Source organism: Coffea arabica, chromosome 2e (assembly GCF_036785885.1).
Source record: "Coffea arabica cultivar ET-39 chromosome 2e, Coffea Arabica ET-39 HiFi, whole genome shotgun sequence".
Lineage (NCBI taxonomy): Eukaryota > Viridiplantae > Streptophyta > Magnoliopsida > Gentianales > Rubiaceae > Coffea > Coffea arabica.
Genome location: NC_092313.1, coordinates 12,077,606 through 12,097,598, shown reverse-complemented (window position 1 = coordinate 12,097,598; position 19,993 = coordinate 12,077,606). Strand labels below are relative to the sequence as shown.

At 36.3% G+C, this 19,993-nt stretch overlaps 2 protein-coding genes and 1 long non-coding RNA gene across 3 annotated transcripts; all 3 read left to right on the top strand.

Annotated features, from left to right (window-relative positions):
* Window positions 1-6,485: 6,485 nt before the first annotated feature.
* LOC140036659 (uncharacterized) lies at window positions 6,486-7,800 on the top strand. Its single transcript, XR_011840218.1, has 2 exons — window positions 6,486-6,726; window positions 7,468-7,800. It is a non-coding gene; the product is annotated as an uncharacterized lncRNA (long non-coding RNA).
* Window positions 7,801-8,954: 1,154 nt separating this feature from the next.
* Window positions 8,955-10,077, top strand: LOC140036658 ((+)-cis,trans-nepetalactol synthase NEPS2-like). The gene has a single exon (XM_072078964.1). The coding sequence runs from the start codon at window positions 9,094-9,096 to the stop codon at window positions 9,877-9,879; it is 786 nt and encodes a 261-aa protein (XP_071935065.1). The 5' UTR covers window positions 8,955-9,093; the 3' UTR covers window positions 9,880-10,077.
* Window positions 10,078-18,664: 8,587 nt separating this feature from the next.
* LOC140036657 ((+)-cis,trans-nepetalactol synthase NEPS1-like) lies at window positions 18,665-19,709 on the top strand. Its single transcript, XM_072078963.1, has one exon. It carries the CDS (start codon window positions 18,713-18,715, stop codon window positions 19,505-19,507), a length of 795 nt encoding a protein of 264 aa, XP_071935064.1. The 5' UTR covers window positions 18,665-18,712; the 3' UTR covers window positions 19,508-19,709.
* Window positions 19,710-19,993: the final 284 nt, after the last annotated feature.

Here is a 19,993-nt window from a genome sequence, read left to right as displayed (position 1 = left end):
GTTTCCTCATAATTGAAGGTTTAAAACTTTGCGTAACTAAAGCTTCAAAGGTTGCTGGGACTTTTTCCCCTTTTATGCAACATGCATATAACCATCGCGCTTCATTCATGATTCATGACTAGTGATGATTCAAAGAAAAGCAGCTCAATCCAATTATATTCTAGGAAACGTAGTTCAAGTTAATCGATTTGATGTATCCTTGCACGTAGCGATCATATAAACCCCCTATGACAGTTCTATAATGAATCAGTTAGAGTATTATATGATACTAGGGGGTTTGTCCGCGCACAACGCGGGTGTTTTGACTTATGGGTTGGTCTTGTTGTATTAACTTGTAGATGTTGGTGGCTATAAACGTAGTTGTATCAGTTGTAATGCATCACAAAATATGATTGTGTGAAAGGAATTGTAGGAAATTATAATTTTTAGCCATGAAAGCAGAAGAATGAGCTTGCTATAATAAGCTCATTATCATGAGCTTTTTACAATGAGAAAAATTGCAATAAGTGTAGTTACAGCAAAAGAACCAGCAAATTTCCCCATCATGGGTTGAAATGGAGATCCAACAATTTTCTCAACTGCTTTACGTCTCTTATAATCTTGCGGTTGTTTTTCACGAATTTTTTCTTTTTGTTTAATGGATAACGAACCATATCTCTGCTTTGATCTTTCATTGCGAATTTGTTTTTTAGCAATAAATTTATCATTACATCCAACCATCCTAAATATCAGTGCAAATAAGGTCAATTTTGCATATGCCATCACAACGGTGGCAAATATAGGGATGCCTAAAAGTTTACATCATTTTTAACCAACGACAACTCAATTCCAATAAATAAGAGCAACTGCAAAACAATGATGGTGAATTAAATACTGAAAGCAACACCTTTGTCAAGTAGGCTAAACAAAGCATTTAAATTAACAAAGCACAATAATCAGAGATATCTACACAAATAGTCACACCATTGGGTAAAGAATCCTATAAATAAAGTTAACAATATACAATTGGCATGCACCATCTGTGTGGAGTGAAGATTCAGAGCTTACCTTCACCAGAAATCCCTATATGCAAACCACCTTTCCTCATTGCTATAGGTGGCAAACCAATCCACTTAACTAAATTTACCCATACCCGTCCATGAATAGATGGGTATGGATATTTTAAATTTTTGTATATGGGTATAAATGGGTTACCCAATAATACCCATTTATTTAAATGGGTATTATTGGGTAACCCATCAAACCCAATTAACCTATTTAGAATTCTCTTCCCCCAAATCTCTTCTCTTCCCCCACCCATTTTTTTTTTCAAAATTTTCATTTTGTCATGATGTTAACTACTTTTGTTTCATTATTATTATTATTTGTTGGTTTTATCTTATTATTTTATTTTATCTTAGTTTGTTAACTTGCTCATTTTTCAGCATTACCAATTTATGATAAATTTTAGGCTCTTTTCTTATTTTTCTAAAATGAAATTTTAAATTTATATATGAAAATAATGTTAAGGATTCAAAATTTTTGGTTTAAGTTTTATATTAACTTTTATAGTACTTAGTTTAAATTTTTATATTCTTATTATTCAATTATTAAATAATATGTAATTTTGCTTCATAAAGTATAAATGGAAAAAAATTGGTAATTAGGCTTATTGAGCATTACAAGTAAATATTTAAAACTAATGATGGATACAAAGAGCGGTATAAATTGATAACTTAGTTTGCAAAAATGAATTTAAATGAGTTTACAAAAAATTAAAATAAATGGGTTATAAATGGGTAATTGGGTTACCCAATTCATTTTTTGACTTACCCATTTATACCCATCTAATTAGATGGGTATAAATGGGTTGACTCACTTATACCCATTACCCATTTTACCCAATTCAAACCCGCCCAAGTCACCCATTTTGACACCTCTACTCACTGCTCAGCCAACTACAAATTGACAATTCACAAATCTAATCTACTTCCTACACATAAAAAATGGTGAAATTGCAGCATGAAATGACTACACCTTTCTAAACAAAAGAGCAAACAGATCACAAATATGTGAGCCAAGATTCTTTAATATGTATAGAATTTCCATTGCTGGGCGGTATCTCAAAAGTACAGCAATAAATGCTTCACTTGCTCCAGTGACATATTCATCGGTTATGATAGCTCAAAAATGTTGTATTGACCGCAAATAATGATTCACTTGTTGCGGTTACACAATTCAGCGGTTACACAAGTGATTTTTCAAGTACCCTCCATTAAAGCTCTCTCCATCAAAGCTTTATCTTTATCACTCAAATTTAAGCCATTAAGTTCATTATTTAAAAGCTATGTGCCCACTTTATAAGCAACCAACATTGGCAAAAGTATTATCATGTTGTATGTTAGGCTTCACCATTTCTCCCTACTTGTCTCTAACCAAAATACCCTTACAGAGAATATTGCTCATTTCCTAACCGTCTGTCACAAAACTAAGCCAAAAGGGCAATATAGAGAACACACTATTATTACAACACCAACCAGCTTGTACTCTTTGCACAAAATCTGCCATGTCATTTTTTCACTCCCTAAAATACTCCTCCACAAAACAGATGAAAAATTCCCAAGAGTCAGAAGCAAACTACTTTTTATATATGTATAGGATACTGAAGGGGCTCGATATCTTCTAGGGTAAAATACATAAAACCCCCTGTGGTTTACCTATTGTACATAAAACTTCCTCATTATTTAAAAACTCATACATAACCTCCCTATACTTTGGACTTCTTTGGATAAAGGACAGAAATCATCCAAATTGACGGAAACATGTAAATTTTCTATATTAACCCTATTTCCAAACTAAATCAAAGGTTAACTTAGGGCTCAATTAAAGTTTTAAAAACTTTCTTCCTTCATTTGAAACAAAGGTAGAACTAAGGGGTTCATCTGAAATTTTATAAGAAGTATCATCTTCTTCAAGGAAATGTCAGACCGTTCTGGGCTTTTATTTCTTCCTTTTTTTCAGAACATTTTTCTGTTTTCCCTTTCCCCTTTGATTTTCCTTTCTTTTTCTTGCCCCATCAATCCAGCCAACACCACCTTTTCATTGCTGCCATCATCTCGCTATCACCATCTTGTCATCTTCATTTTCAACAGCATCTCTATCACCGCCGATCTAGACTCATGACTTTTTCATGTGTTTTTCTGTAAAATTAACAACCCAAATCTAAGCAGCAACTTTTTTTGGAGACTTGGATTGCTTAGTCTCTTTCTCCTCTGAATCATTAGTTTCTTAGGCAACAAAATCGGCTCTTTCGTCTGTATCTTCAACACCAATTGTTCGAAGGTCTCGGCCCCATTGCAGTTGATTAGGAGGCTCTGTCTCTCAGTATTCCAAGCAAGCCAAGAGGGTCTTCACTCTCCATTTACATGAAGGCAGTGGACCTCGATTTCTCCTCCTTGCCCGCCAGTTGATTTTTCTTTTTTTGCTTCCCTTTTCCTTTCCTTCCATCAGTCCTTCAACTGACACCACCGACAAATGGCCATCGTCAGATCTACTTTTGCTATTCATGTTTCTATTGAATTTGGGATTAATTTGAAGTTGATAGCAGAGCCACTATGTGATTGATATGTTGAAGGCTTTTGGTGTTAGGTTGGGATCATTGATTGAGAATTTTTTGTTAATATTTTGAGACTATTAGATTGAGAATTTTTGTTGTTATTTTGCACTCTATCTAATTGGAAATTTTTTGGTGTTATTTTGGAATCGTTGAGCGTTGAAATTAGTGATGATTGGTGGTAGAGTTGCTGGTGATTGGTGGCGATGATAGAGCTACTGGTGATCGGTGGTGGTACTGATGATGATTGGTATTCACCGGTGTCGTTGACCATTTTAGTGTTATTGACCAGTTTGGTAGTGAGCAGGGAAGAAATGGAGAAGGAAAATAAACCAAAAAAAAGAAAGGCAATAAAAAAGGAAATGACAAAAAATTGCAAAATACTGAATTGTCCTTGACAATGTCACTTGAAACTCACTTAATACACGCGTGTATCACAAACCCCGTTAGTTTGGATGCTTTCCATCCAAGTTCCAAAGAAGTCCAAAGTATAGGGAGGTATGTGTGGGTTTTTAAATAATGAGGAAGTTTTATGTACAATAGGTAAACCACAGGAGGGTTTTATATATTTTACCCTATCTTCTATCAAGATTTTCAGAACCACAGTTATACACATATACATGAGTTTCGTCTAACAGATAATTCACAAGAACACATTATTACACTTACTAGGGATGCGCGGGTGTTTAGTACTTGTGATTAGAGAAGATTTTTCATTGGATAAATAATAGTACATTCTGAAAAGAAATAGTCATCAAATATGACAAAACTAATAATATTACATTCTAATTGCAGCACACACTTGTGTACTTTATTTTATCAATACTTTTACAATTTTTATCATTCCCAAAAGACCCCTACAGATGTCAAATCGTCCAAGAGCAGATATAAGTTATTTCAAACAAAAGAATATCCTCCAACTGTTAGTTATAACAATGTGTTAATTGCACAACATGTTAATATGTCTTTGTGTTAAATTGCATAACAAAAGTCACATTTCAATTAAATGTGTTTATAATACTATTTCAATAATTATACTAACACATAAGCTTATATGAGTTGTACTCTATGCAAAAACGATTGCAAAATAATTTCATATTACAGAAATATACAGATGTCTCCATAAATCAAAATTTTAAATGTACCAAAATGAGTTCATTTCAGTATATACCTAAACACGTGCCACCCTCAATTGCACCAAAAGTTTTAAAAAAGTTACACAACATTCCACGTTCCCAAAACACCCCTATCCATGCTGTTGAAATTCAAACTCCCTTTGACCACAACTCATTCTTATATAATATAAGAATATTGCATTAATAATAGGGTTATTTTTTATTATAATGATGAGGTACACGTTATCGAATTTAAATACATGTCATATATACAAAATTTCAATTTAGAAGATTAATTCTTTAATAATATGTGGACAGTTGCAGAGGAACAACAAAACTAGCTCCACAATTCCGTGAAAGGAGAAATGGGTTGATGGCGACGGGTAAGTCCAGTAGTTTCCCATTTATTGCTAATCGAGAATAAAAAGGCAAAAAAATGATCAAAGAATACCCAAAAGCATTTCTTCTCTATCCAAAGGGGTTGTGATGAAGGCGATAGGAATAGTGTCAATCTTATTCATATCACCGTCATATGCACGCAGGATATATAGCTAAGATAGGAACGTCGACGTCATAGACCCATCAATTATTGTCCAGACAATTTTTATTCTTCTGGTATATATATTATATTAATCTATTACCCTCCTATATTGCACCGACTGGACTAAATTGTTGTACTCTAGTCTCTTCAAAATACTTTTAACACATAAATATATGGATTAATCACATTTTATCCCCTTAAAAAATATCTCATTTCTCAGTTTACCCCCTAACCTTTAATTTTGCTCACTTAACCCCCTTTAGGACAAAATTGCCCTTGCATTATTTTGACTTTTCATTTACCTTGTTTTCTTTTCTTTTATTTTTTTTTCTCTTTCTTTTTTATTTAATTCTTCATCTTTCCCATAAAAATTTTCACCTTAACGATTGAAATTAAAAAGAGAAATTGCAGAGATCTATCTTCTCCTTAAATGATTAAAAAAAATATTCAAATCACTTTCCTAAACTACAATTTTTTTAGCCTTTCAATTCTTTTAATTTTGGGTTTTCCCCTTTCCTTTCTAGTTTCTCATTTTATTCTCAAGAAAATATCATAAAATGAAATTGTTTTCCTTTCTTTTCTTTTTTTTCTCTTTCTTCTCTCTTTCATGCTTCCCAATAGAAATTCCATTTCAACAAAAAAATTTTGTTTTGAGTTTGTAATTGCATATTTCTAGGTGAAGGTTTAAAAGACATCAAAAACTAATTTTGATTTTTTTGTATGATGCCACGTGTCACAAATTTCAATTGATGATTATTAATCAGGTCACAATTTCATCTTAAGATATTTTCTTGGGAATAAAATGGAAAACTAGAAAGGAAAGAGGAAAACCCAAAATTAAAAGAATTGAAAGGCTAAAAAATTATATTTTAGAAAAGTGATTTGAATATTTTTTTTTAATCATTTAAGGAGAAGATAGATCTCTGCAATTCCTTTTTTTTAATTTCAATCATTAAGGTGAAGATTTTTGTGGGAAACAGGAAGAATTAAATAAAGAAGAAAAAGAAAAAGAAATAAAAGAAAGGAAAACAAGGTAAATGAAAAGTCAAAATAATACAAGGGCAATTTTGTCCTAAAGGGGGTTAAGTGAGCAAAATTAAAGGTTAGGGGGTAAACTGAAAAATGGGGTATTCTTTAAGGGGATAAAATGTGATTAACCCTAAATATATATATATATTTATATATCTTCCTCTTATTGCAGTTTCCTCTTCTTTAATTACTATACGAGATAAGTTGGGCTGATTCAAGAATCTAAAAAGTTGCTGGCTTTCACCTTTTGAGTTTTTGGCAACAAGGATTTGGAAAACTGATCTTTTCCAAATTAAGTGAGGAAGCCACTAATTAAGATCAGGGAGAAGAAGGGAAGGAATGATGATGGAGTTTTTTCTGCTGGGTTGCACGGCAGTGGTGGTGTTGCTTCATGGAGTTAACTTCTTCTTCCACGCTCTCTCTTCTCACCTTGCCTTTCGTTCCCTCAGGTATCAATATACCCTTCAATCTACTAATTTATTGCTTCATCAAATCTAGTGAACTTTTTTTTTTTTTTGCTCCCTTGTTGTGAATTTTCTCTTGTATTTTCATCAATAATCTTTCCCACCCTCTCCCCCAGGTCGATCATCCTCAAGAAAGCCGTGAGAAATTAAATCTTTTCTATTCTGGTTTTAATTGAATAATTAGTCGTCAAAGTTGGTTCGTACTTTTTCGAAGCCAATAATGAAGATAGGAGCACAAGATATATACGTCATTGCAGAAAGACAAAGTAGAGGAGATCAGTATCGAATTATCTTTTTATCTGATTGACATTATACTTTTCATTAGATCTCTACAGCAAAAAAAAAAAAAAGTGAAGAAAAGAAAGAAAAAGTTGTGCATTGATTATTTTAGCAGAAAATTCAGAGGATAAGCTTGTGAAAAAATGTCAATTGATCTCCCACTCCGCCAATGACTCAGATGCTATTGGTGGCGAATTGTTGTTACTTGTTTGTTCTTGACACGGTATCACATCGTAGACCCACCAAAACTTGAAAATACTCTCACCCAAAAAAAAAAAACCCCTTGTAAATGAAGGAAGTATTTCTCTGAGCTGATGTTATGGAGCTATAGAGTGTATACTAGGATATAGTTTTCCTTCTTTTCTTTTTCATATTTATACTTTTCTTTCTTCTGATTTAAGTCATTTAACATCTTATTGATTTACAATCTTCTGTCTCGTGCTACAGTTTCTTGGGAGTGGTTAGCTGGTAAGAAAACTTGTAAAATACACACATTGGAGGCAGGAGGATGCTTCGGAATAGAGCACTCCACAGCACCATGAATTCATCAATGATGGAGGGATCATGAACCCCTGACCAGAAAACTTGTCAAATACACGAGTTTGATAGATAAGTGCCTTACTTTTAAGTAGGCCAGTAATGTATTCTGATCATATAGTTCAGTCTTTAGACTCATCCTGGATGTTGTTTCTTTTGCTTTTTTACTCAGATTGAAACCATAGCAAAAGTACTTCTAACTCTGTTAAGCGGAGGTTAATTTGTAAAGATTGTTTAATCTCTCGGGATGTTGTCCAAGTTGCAGATATGGTCCAAAAAAGCCCGCGTATGATGGATGAATTGGGAGGAACAAGACTCTATTTCCTGACACATTCTTGTTATCAAAATAAGGAATCAGACCATCCCTTCTACTTGCTGTATTTCTTGGAATGTCAGCTTTCAGTGAATTAAATGAAGTTATCTTGCTTATCCAAAAAAAAAAAAATTTTTTTTTTTGAGGGATCATGCTAGATTTGATTATTTTCCGCAAATGCAAGCTTCATTTCAAAGGCTTCAAGCCCTCAAGCGAACACCCCTCCCTTCATCAATTACAATACTTGCATGGTGTGTTAATTGAATGAAATATGAATGAAGTCATGAACTTGGATTCAGTATTATCATGGGGGTTTTAACATTTGGAATTTGGTATATTAACTTGTTAACATGGATAGTAAGATGTCGTCCCCTGTATTTTCTGGACTGCCTTGCGCGTCATCTCATTCTGTGACAACTTTGATATCAAATCACTCTACAGTTCATGACTGACAGATTCGGCCTCTCAAATGGGAGTTTCTCCCAGAGGATTGTGGTTGTGATTATTTAGGAATGCAACATTAATCTCTACGGCATGAACATTGATCAGGCCCCAAGTGGTTGGCTAATTCAAGGCCAGACTTAGCCCAATCAGCTTACGTCCAGTTCTGCCAGCTCCTCTGACTTAAATTTTCTTGAACGGACCCCAAAAACTAATAATAATAAAGGAACTGTTTTGTTTGGTTATTAAAGTTGCAAACCAGCCGATCCTCTGGTGGCCCATGAGAAATGCTCTAATCAATTGAAATCTCTGCACTGGAGGCTGGAATCTGTCAGACAACATATTAGACTCTGGATTGGAGGCTTGAATCAATTGATAGTCTGTTAAGTGGGTGAGATAACATAACATGTTAGACTACTGCTAAATGGATTCTGGGATCATCAATTTGTTCTGTAAATTATAGGCCTGCATAAAATTCCCAATTCTCAACACACCAACTCTCCATCGTTGACTTGGGCTCATTAACTATTACCTAGAAAACATCAGAGATTCCAAGTACATAATGCCTTCCAATATGAGTTGGCAACTTGTTTGAACTTCCAATTATCGAGTAAAATACTCTTAGCACAATGGCGCATGATTAGGCAAGGGTGGGACATAAGGTAGTATTATAAAGCAGCAATCCTTGAAGTTTTACATGCATTGTACAACTATAATTTCTCCTAAAGAAGAACTAGCTTCCTGAAAAAAAAAATCTTTTTTTTTTCTTTTCCTCGAGAGAGATGGCGCAACAACCTTCTAGCATCACGAAAAAGCTGGAAACCAAAGTTGCCATCGTAACAGGAGGTGCTAGCGGCATCGGCGAGGCAACTGCTCGACTTTTTGCCAACCATGGTGCCAAAGTTGTGATCGCTGACATCCAAGACGAAAAGGGCCGAACCGTGGCTGAATCGATTGGTTCAAAAAACTGCAGCTATGTCCGTTGTGATGTAGCTGATGAAGAGCAAGTCAAGAGAATGATAGATTCAACCATCCAAACTTACGGCCAACTAGATATCATGTTCAGCAATGCTGGAGTATTTAGCAAGTCAAATCAATTGGTGATCGATCTTGACTTCTCAGAACTTGATCAACTCTTTGCTATCAACGTACGAGGCATGACGGCATGTGTAAAACATGCTGCAAAAGCGATGGTGGAAAGGGGAGTAAAGGGCAGCATAGTTTGCACGGCGAGTATAGCAGCCACTACAGCTGGAGAAGTTTCGACAGATTATTACATGTCGAAACATGCAGTTCTGGGGCTGATGAGATGTGCTAGTAAGCAGCTGGGGCCACATGGAATTAGAGTCAACGCTGTTTCACCATTTGTTGTTGCTACACCATTAGCGTGCAACTATTTTCATATGGATGTTGAGGAATTAGAGAAGATTCATCAGCCTCAGACTTCCTTGAAAGAAGCTATACTGAAAGTTAATCATGTTGCTGATGCTGCTTTATTCCTTGCCTCTGATGATTCTACATTTATCACAGGGCATAATCTTGTGGTTGATGGTGGATGCACAGTTTAATGATCAGCAACAATAGGATCTTTAATTTTTCACTAAATTTGTTTGCAATGACTAGCTGAAGTATGGGATTGTTGGATCTACAGCAGGAGTTGATCATTTCAAACTAGAATGGATCCATACTTGGAACTGCTATATATGTCTCACTGGCTGTCTCATTGATGTTGTTGTTCTATCAAACAGCTATAAGTCTGTTTCGATTGTCTTGACCACTAAACCAAGACTTGAGCGGTTGCAAAAGTAATTTTTTAATTTCGGCAAAAAATCAGCGGTTGTTTATAGCACCTTATAGTGAACTGAATTGACACTGGAAAAGTGGCACTGAGGTTCCCGTGTGCCTTACAGACAAAATGACTCCCCTTGTAGCGGATGCAAAAAAAATGACCATCCTTTTGATTTTATTTTCATAGGCGTACTAATACAAAAAAACCACTAGATAATAGTAGGTTTGGATCTTGTACTTCAAACAAAAAAATAAATAAATATTGTATTATTCAAGTTTTACCTATTCGAAACCAATGCTTAACCCCATATACAATTGCAAGGAAAATTTTTCAAGAAACATACCCAGCCTGTTAGCCAAAGTACATGTATGTTCACCAAGATAGTGCTCCCAAACAAGCACGTGCAAAGCAGGAAAAAGCAAAATACTAGAAGTGATAAAATTAATTTAGTGATGCCAAAAAGATACTCAAAGTGATAGTAAAATTTAGTGAAAGCATCAGGTTCAATTGATTGACAATGAAATCACCAAGATATACTCATTGACGGCATTTTGTGTATGATTATCCACTTTTCGGACCGGGTCCTTTGTCCAAGTTTCCTATCCAACTTCTTTGTCTAGTCAAATATGTCACCATTTCTTATATTAGATAAAGATGAATGAAGCAGGTAGGGATGGGCAAAAATACCCACTGATCCGAAAATCCTTCATATCCAATTCGATTTGAGAAAACCTTGCATATCCAATCCGATTTGATCCGAAACATAGAGTACTTGATCCGCATTATTTGACCGAATCAAAAGAATGTCAAATACCTGCCTATAAGCGAGACGGGTTAGAGTTATATAATTAATAACATGCACGTACCTGACATGCCCCACATATATTTATTTTTTATTTTTTATTTTATACACATACTACAAAATAATATTTTTAGCGCTAATAAAGTAATTTCATTGACCAAATTGTGCTACAAATATAGGAAACTATAGTTTATTTACAAGATTTATTTATAGAGGCAATGATATTATGGTTTTTAAGAAAGAATCTAATTGACGTGGAATATATATTTAAAAAAAGGTACTACTTATTTCAAATTTTCATTGATTTTGAATTCTTTTAATTTTTCTTTTTTTTTTTTGGCATGTTCATTGCATGTTTGTTTTTTGGGAGGAGACTAAAAAATCTTTATTAAATCTTAGATGAATATATAAGATACAAAATTAAATTAGTACAAATTATTTTTTAAAAAAATTAAATAATAAGCAAGGCGGGACAAGTACCCATTGATTCAACCCCATACCGAATACCCGCAAATATGCGGGGTAGGTAAGAGTCAGAAAATGACTGATCCGCAAAGTGTTGATCGGGTCAGTCAAATAATACACGGAACGGGTACCCGATAAGCAAGGCGGGGCGGGTACCCAGTGATCCAACCCCATACCGGATACCAGGAAAATATATGGAATGGGTAAGAGTTAGAAAATGACTAATCCGCAAAATATGAGTCGGGTCAATCAAATAATGTATAGGACAGGTACCTGACCTATACCCAGCCCAAAAAGTATGTTTGTTTTTTGAGAGTAGACTTTTTTTTTTGAGAAAAAAAAAATCTTTGTAAGTTTTAGATGAATATGTAAGATACAAAATTAAATTAGTACAAATTATTTTTTAAAAAAAATAAATAATAAGCAAGGGGAACAAGTACCCATTGATCCAACCCCATACCAGATACCCGCAAATATGTGGGGTGGGTAAGAGTCAGAAAATGATTGATCTGCAAAGTGTGGATCGAGTTAATCAAATAATGCATGGGATGGATACCCGTTAAGCAAGGCGGGGCGAGTACCCATTAATCCAATCCCGTACCGGATACCTGCAAATATGCGGATGGGTAAAAGTTAAAAAATGACTCATTTGCAAAATGTTAGTCGGATCAATCAAATAATGCACGGGACAGGTACCCGACCCATGCCCATCCCTGAAAGTATGAACCAGCAGAAACAAGCACAACCAGAAAATTTGGAAAGGGATTTGAGGTATGAAAACTAAGCAAAAACTGAAACACTTTTTATGGAAATGCCTCACAGGCACTTTGCCCTAATAAGCTAATTTACAAAAAGATACAGAAGGGCCTTCCCTGGTGCACACACACTGAGGCTAAAACTCTGGAGCATGTGATGTTCTGTAACTGGCCATCGAAATATGGAAATTCGCTCCAATCCAGTGGGATGGGCTTGATGGGAAAAAGGTGGAATTCTGGGGATAGTGGGAAGGGATGATGGCAAGTAGAAACAGGGAAGAGGGAGATGAGCATATAGGTTTGACTGTGAATATCCTATGAACAATCTGGAAGGAAAGAAACAGTTTCCAATTCAATGGTCACAGGGCAACTTTGTTGAAGCAGTATAGAGAGCTTGGGAGGATTGGAATGAATACAACATGGTCTTAAAAGCAAGCCAAAACAGAGTTTCAACTGCAAAGAATGTTAGCAGGGACCCAAGAATCAAAAAGCAATGACTAGATGACAATCAACATCAAAGTAGCTGGGAAAGGAATGAAGGAAAGCAATAGGAGAGTAGGTAGGGATCACAGCAACTGATTGGGAAGTGAAGCTTCGGGCTGTTTGGGCAATCCCTAAAACCAAAGAAGGATCTATAAACTGGAACCAGCCAAAGCAACTAAATTTGCAATAATCAAAGCTATGGATCAGAGCTAGTGCAAAATTAAGATATCGAGTGATGTAAAAGGCTCAATGGACTGCTGAACGCAAGGAACTCCAGTGATAGCCTACTAAAACAGTGCTAGAAGACATCCTGGCGCTATAACAGTACTTCAAGTAGGATCAATCGATGTAGGCAAGAAAGAAGGTCTTAAATTAGCTTTAGAGTAATTTAAATTTGCTACTAAATTGCGTCTTGATGTTTGTTGGATACACAGTTATCCTTATGATCTAGAGGCTTTGTCCCTAGATGCTCCTATTTGGACACGTATCCAGTCTTTACTTGTAATATTTTTCAGTGAAATGAAATTCTTCTACCGTTTTAAAAAAAAGGAAAAAGGCTGAGGTAAAAGAGAGGTTAGTATGGCAGTCAGTGCCAAAAGATTGCAGTTGGCTGCTAAGGAAAAGATGTTGTGGATAGCTAAATTGTTTTGCTTGCACCCTAGAAGGATAGCTTCTGCTTAGCTGAATGTTCAAGCAAAGGGAAAATAGCCAGCTGATCAAGAATCGTGAAAGAGGACCATTGAGGCAGAAACTAAGATTGATGGAAACGCAGAAGAATCAAATGTGAAATTGCAAAAGGGAGTGAAGAGGCGGATTACAAAGAAGATGAGACGGATGATGAAGACGACGAGACGGATGAGGAAGATTACGAAGAGGATATTGATGAGGGCGACTACGAATACAACCACGGCGAGGAACCAAACAAGATAGCCATCACGGCGGAGGCTGGCAAGCTTCCATTTTTGAAGCAGGCTAAAACTTTATCTGTAATCATAAAAGAGCTCTACTGCATTTTTTTATTCTTATACCCCCCCCCCCCCCCCCCCCTTTTCCCTTTCTTCTAACCCTCTCATTTGGCTTACATTTAACCTTTTCTCCCCCCAGTTTTCATTTTTACTGCTGGTGTCGCCTTTGTATGGTTGCAAAGGAGAGGACTTTCTAGTGTGAAAATGCAAGAGGTAAAAATCTAGCATATTCTTTTATGAGTCTTCTCATGTTTGATCAATTCGTCGATTTCTATATTATATTTACTTTAAAAATTTCGAAACTCTTCCGAAATCTAGAACTTCTTCTTAGCTCATAAGTGCTATTTCTAATTTATTTAGTTAATGATGTAAAAGCATTCATATATACACCTTAATTGAACATATATGGGTTAGAGATTCATTAAGCTAAATAAAGAATGAAAACCAGAGCAGAAAACCAAAGACAGGTAAAAGAGAGAACCCAAAAGGTTTGGAAGAGGTTATGTAGTAAACTGTTATGGACCAGAAACCAGAGAGGCCAGAACTAATGCAGAAATCAGAAAGAACAAGCTCGAATGAATAAAACCAGTTAATGATGAATCAATGAATTAGTGAACGAATGAACTTCAACTTTCATTAATTGAATCTGGAAAACAAATTACAAGAACAGAAATAATGGATTTAGCTAAGAAGGGGAAAGATTGAAGGAAAATTTGGGAGGGAAAAATGAGGATTGCTCCTCAAGTAGATTCTGATGAATCTGGACAAAATGAATTCAAAATTGCTACCTTACTTGAGCAGAGAAGTCTGCTTATAAAGCTAATGAATCCTAACAGATTACTAACTGAGCCAATAAAAACAATACACGTGTTGAATTATATCTGCAAGTTGTATTTGCAAGTTGCCGCTCCTGAGGTTCTGTTAGAACAGCTAAAACCCATGAAAAGCGTGATCGTTTGGCCACGCTTTTGATAACCCTTCTGTCCAATGTTCACGCCTTCAGTACCTTAGCATCCACGCCTTCATGTTCCGGCTTCCTTGTTACTGCTTACTCACGCCTTTTGTATTTACTTTGCCTAGAGATCGCGCCTTCCTACTTCTGACATTCACGCTTTCATGGTTTCTGCTTCCTAAGTCATGTTTTGTCCTTAGTTAGTTTGTTCACTTCATTACATAAACAAGGAGAGAACTTAATAATAAGAAAAGAAAGTGAAAAAGATCTCTTTTTCCTAAGAATGTTTTACTTCTGTTCCCTGGCCCGGGGACAATGAAATGAAGAGTTGGAGAAATTTACGGATACATTTGGGACTTCTTTGTGTTCTTTTTGTGATTAATAACATGATGCAAGCAAGAAAACTTTTGTTAGGCTTGGTACTGTTTTACGAAAATGGTGCCATAGCGTTTTGAAAACTATTTAGTTATAAAACTCGGGTTTTCGTTGGGGAATACTTCCAACCATTTTTCTAGTACAGGGATTATTGCTAACATCTCTCTCTCTCTCTCTCTCTCAATTCCAAATCTGCCAAAAAAGCCTTACATTTGCTTTACTGATGATGAGTTTCTAAGGAGAAAGATTTATGCTCCCTTCTATCGCTGTTATGGGGAAGATTTCAACAGGCAGATATGTCTATCAGAACGATGCAGGAGAATTTTATGACGTGTGCCTGAGTTGGGATACTCAAATTGAGTGTGCCCTTATGAATGATGACAAGGATGAATTTGTCCATTATATAGATGAGTTTCATGAAAGTGCAAAGATGTGCCAGTTGGATTCTGGAACAGATTTTTGTACTTGATTCTGTCAATTGTTTTATTGCTGTGCAAAATGGAGAAAATGGAAGCAAATTTAGTTTCAATACCCATGAGGAGTTTCGTGGCTGTAGCAGACTTCCTCTTTTGCATTTGGCAGCTTATTTTGCATGCATCAAAATAACAAAATGGTTTCAGATGTATTTTCTGGGAGCAATTTGCTTGAATAATGTTGTTTGTTTGACGTAGTTCATCTTCAGTGAATGCGGGAAAAGACAAGGTCAACAGTTTGAAGGTTTTTGGATGCGAGGAGAGCAGGAATTTCAAGGGCTACACTGTGGAAATTTCTAAAATTCAGGTAATAAAATATCAAGTTATCTGTGGCAGAGGCAAAAAAATTTCTCAATTTTTTAATCTATCACCTACAGGATTAATTAATCTATTTCTACAGGATTAATATTTAATCTCAATTTTTGTGGTTCTTTGAAATCATTTAATTTATGTGCACTGAAAGTTACACTAATATGTCTGAATCTGGATATGTTTATATACCTGAGATGCAAAGAACCAATTTGGCTATTTCTTTTTGCATGGTTGAGGTGGAATTAGCAGTTAGCTTGAGATATAAAAGTAAGCATCACGAGTTTTTGCCAAATATTCTGAAAGTGAGTTGTTAGTTTATGATGTTGGAAATTACAAATTTCTCTTGTTTCTCTATTGGCACATTGATGTAGTTATTATAAATGCTTTCACTGTCCAAGTTGAAAGTAGTCTCATGCATTAGCAGTGTTCATAGAAATTCAACTTGGTTATTGTACTATTATTGGTGCTCAATTTTAAGAAATTAAAATTGTGCATTGAAAGCTATATTATTGTGTCTGATTTTGGATGTGGTTTAAAGACTCGAATGCAAAAGGGCCATTCTGGCTTGCTTTTCATGCATGGTGAAAGTGGGAATTACTTATCAATTTCTAGACTACAAACATCTCATTTTACATAACTTTTTCTTCAACAGTTACCTCATTTATTGTGCAAACAAGAAGCTCCGGTTGGTATTCCTGTTGGGAACGGTGCTCATCATATCATATCATACACTTGCTTCTATGGGAGGAAGCAAGGAACTTGGTTTTGCCGCACAACCAAAGACAGCATCTAACATGGCGGTGCCCAATGCCCGCTTCACCAGGCGCTGCTCTTTCTTTTTGACAACTAGGAAAAGGGCATCTTCATATTGGAGCTTCTCCTTGGCACTTCAAGTCATTCTAGGATTTGGAATTTAGTGAGGATAATGTTCATTCTGTGTAAGGTTGTGGGTTTTAACTTAGATGTATATCCTCACTGTTTGAGGATGATGTTGAATTTGGTTCGCTTATCTGTGTCCATAATTGTTATGCAGCCAGGAGCAAAGATGTTATGGAACCTGACAAATTATCTCTATCCATGATTGTTTTGCAACTCACCTGAATACGTAAACCCCGCTGCTGTACAGTTCCGCGTCTTCTGGGCCTTTTTTATTAGGGGGAGGGAGTGTTGGATAGGGTTGCAAATGAGCAAATCACTTGTGAGTCAACTAAATCAAAACTCGATCTGAATTTGAGGTTGAATTCAAACTCGAGTTTTACATTCAGAGTTCATTGAATTTGAGCTCAAATTTAATAAAATTGAGTCGAGACTATTCAATTAGATAAAAGTTTGACTCGGACTCGACTTGTTTGCTATAACATCTATCATCTACCCCTTTTTTGGCTTCTATCATATCATTTTCTTCTATCTCAACGCATCCCTTTAGTTCCTCTTGCTTTCCATCTATAAATATCTATAGGGGTAGGCAAAAATATCTATAAATCCGAAAATTAGTCATACTCAATCCGATTCAATTCAAAAAATAGAATACCCAATTTGTATTATTTGACCGAGTCAAAAGAGGGTCGAATATTCGCTTAAATGCAGGGCAGGTTATGACTACATAATTAAAAAACCGTCCGACCCACCCAGCATATATATTTTTTTAGTTTTTATTTAATACACGTACTACAAAATAATATTTTTAGAGCTAAATAAGTAATTTCATTGAACAAATTACACCACAAACTATAGTTTATTTACAAGATTCATTTGTAGACACAATGATTTTATGTTTTTTAGAAAAGAGTTTAATTAATGTGGAATATTTTTTTTTTTTTAAAAAAGGTACTCCTTAGTTCAAATTTTCATTGATTTTGAATCCTTTTAATTTTTTTCTTTTTCTTATATTCTTTTCACATGTTTGTTTCTTGTGAGAAACTTTTTTTGAGAAAAAATTCTTTATTAAATCTTTGATGAATATGTAAAAAATTAAATTAAATTAGTATAAATCATTTTTTAAAAAAATTAAATGAAAAACAAGGTGCAGCGAGTAATCGTTGACCCGACCCTATCTTAGCTGGTATTCGATAACCGGATGCCCACTAATGTGCGGGATGAGTAAGGATTAGAAAATGGCTGACTGATAAGGTGTGTACGGGGGTCAGCCAAATGGTGCTATGAGAATCACCTCTTTCAGTAGTCAATCCTCCATAAACCGAAAAATCAATGCATGTCAGGTGATTGTGCATTTCTTTAAGACAAGTGTATACGGTATACAATGAAATTGGCTCTGTTCACCTTGGATGACACCCGAAAACACCAAATTTGATTAGGAAAAGCACGATTAGTTAAGGATATTAACATCCATCATTAAAGCCAATTAAAGCACAGAAAGTCATCATTGGTCCCAATTAATGCAAATCGTTCTCATTCTTTATTGGTTATTTTTGGAATCATTCTTTATTGGTTATTTTTTGTAAACAACGAATCCCACTTGAGATCTCAACCGGAATCTTTCAAGTCCATCGTATCCAAAGTCTCTTGGAAGTAGGAGCATCTTGCTGGACAAAGACTTTATATAGGCTACCATCACGAGGGCAGCTCATCAAAAGATTTGCCTTCCTTGACATAATTCGAAAACTCATCAAAAGATTTGCCGTCATCTGTGCTGGCGACCACACGATTTCCATATAATTTTGCTGCCAAAAAACTGAGTCCTCCTTGTCCTTGGCAGTTGGCACAACCATCAACTTCTATCCACGAATTTGAAAAGCAAAAGCAAAATGACAGTCTGAAGGAGGTTAATATTAATGCAGGAACTCATATTTTATTCTCACAAGGACTGCATGGGATCCAGAGCATTTAAACTGACAAACTCAGAGTTGCGTGCAAGAAACTTAAGATGTATTATTAACAACATAATCTTATGGATATGATATGCTCACTAAAAACAGCTAAGATAACCACAACATCAAACACCAAAACACCCTTATAACATACGCTTAGGGATAACAATTCAATATACGGCAGCAGCCAGTTCAGTTAAAAATGATCAGCAAACCTTCACAAATCGCGAAGCTGCAGAATAAAGTCGCCATTGTAACCGGCGGCGCAAGCGGCCTAGGGGAGGAAACTGCCCGTCGTTTCGCCGAGCACGGTGCAAGAGCAGTGGTGATTGCGGACATTCAAGAGGAACAAGGCCAGCAAGTAGCCGAGTCAATCGGCCTGCATTGCTGCACGTTCATCAAGTGCGACGTGTCGGACGAGGAGCAAGTCAAGTCCCTCGTGGATTCAACCGTCGAGAGGCACGGACAACTGGATATCATGTTCAGCAATGCTGGGATCGTCAGCAAATGCATGCAGGACATCTTGACTTTCGATCTGAGTGCTTATGAAAAGCTCTTCTCCGTCAACGTCCGCGGCATGGCGGCGTGCGTGAAGCACGCGGGCCGTGTCATGGTGGAGGGCGGCGTTAAGGGAAGCATAATTTGCACGGCTAGTGTTATGGCAAATTATGGCACCGGGGCGGCTATAGATTACGTGATGTCCAAGCATGCCGTTCAGGGGTTGATTAGGTGTGCTAGTAAAGGGTTAGGTGAGCATGGGATACGGGTGAACTGTGTGGCGCCGGGGCCGGTGGCTACTCCGATGATTTGCGGCCGGCTTCAGATGAGTGCGGAGGACACGGAGAGGTGTTTTGAGGCTGAGTTCGCTATCAAGAAATCAGGATTTCTGAAGGCCAAACATGTAGCAGATGCGGTGTTGTTTTTGGCAAGTGATGACTCTGTCTTTGTTACGGGGCATAGTTTGGCGGTGGATGCTGGCTATATACCTACCAATTGATCGACCGGACACAAAAAGTCTTCAATTCTCACGAGAGTAGTGCACGATCGAATGATATTATTGATAGGCCATCTCAATGGAAATGGATGTGATGTGCTGCTTTCACTCTTTTTTTTTCGTTCCGAAGCTCTTTTGCAATAGTTTGTACATGTCCATCCCCCGGGCACATGCTACCAATTAAATCTACTTTCCCATTTTCAAACGCTCTTGTTATGGTGTGTATTAGGGGGTTAATGTTACACCTGCTTGCTTTTGTAATTCTAATTCATTTGGATCGAGGGATTTGGTTGAATTTGGATTTCGAAAAATAAACATTCACTCAAGATCATTAGATAGAAGTTCCTTCCTTCTTTCACACCCTTCATAGCATTTCCTCCGGCACACCTCCTGGCCTTGCGGCCTTCCACTGCAACCTTGACTTGACGTTGGGGGGAATGGGAATCTTGCACCTCTTCACAAGATCTTAAGCAATCAGGAGGTTTAGCA

Coding starts and splice junctions, on each gene's coding strand:
- LOC140036658 (XM_072078964.1), top strand. CDS start 9,094: ATGGCGCAACAACCTTCTAGCATCACGAAAAAGCTGGAAACCAAAGTT.
- LOC140036657 (XM_072078963.1), top strand. CDS start 18,713: ATGATCAGCAAACCTTCACAAATCGCGAAGCTGCAGAATAAAGTCGCC.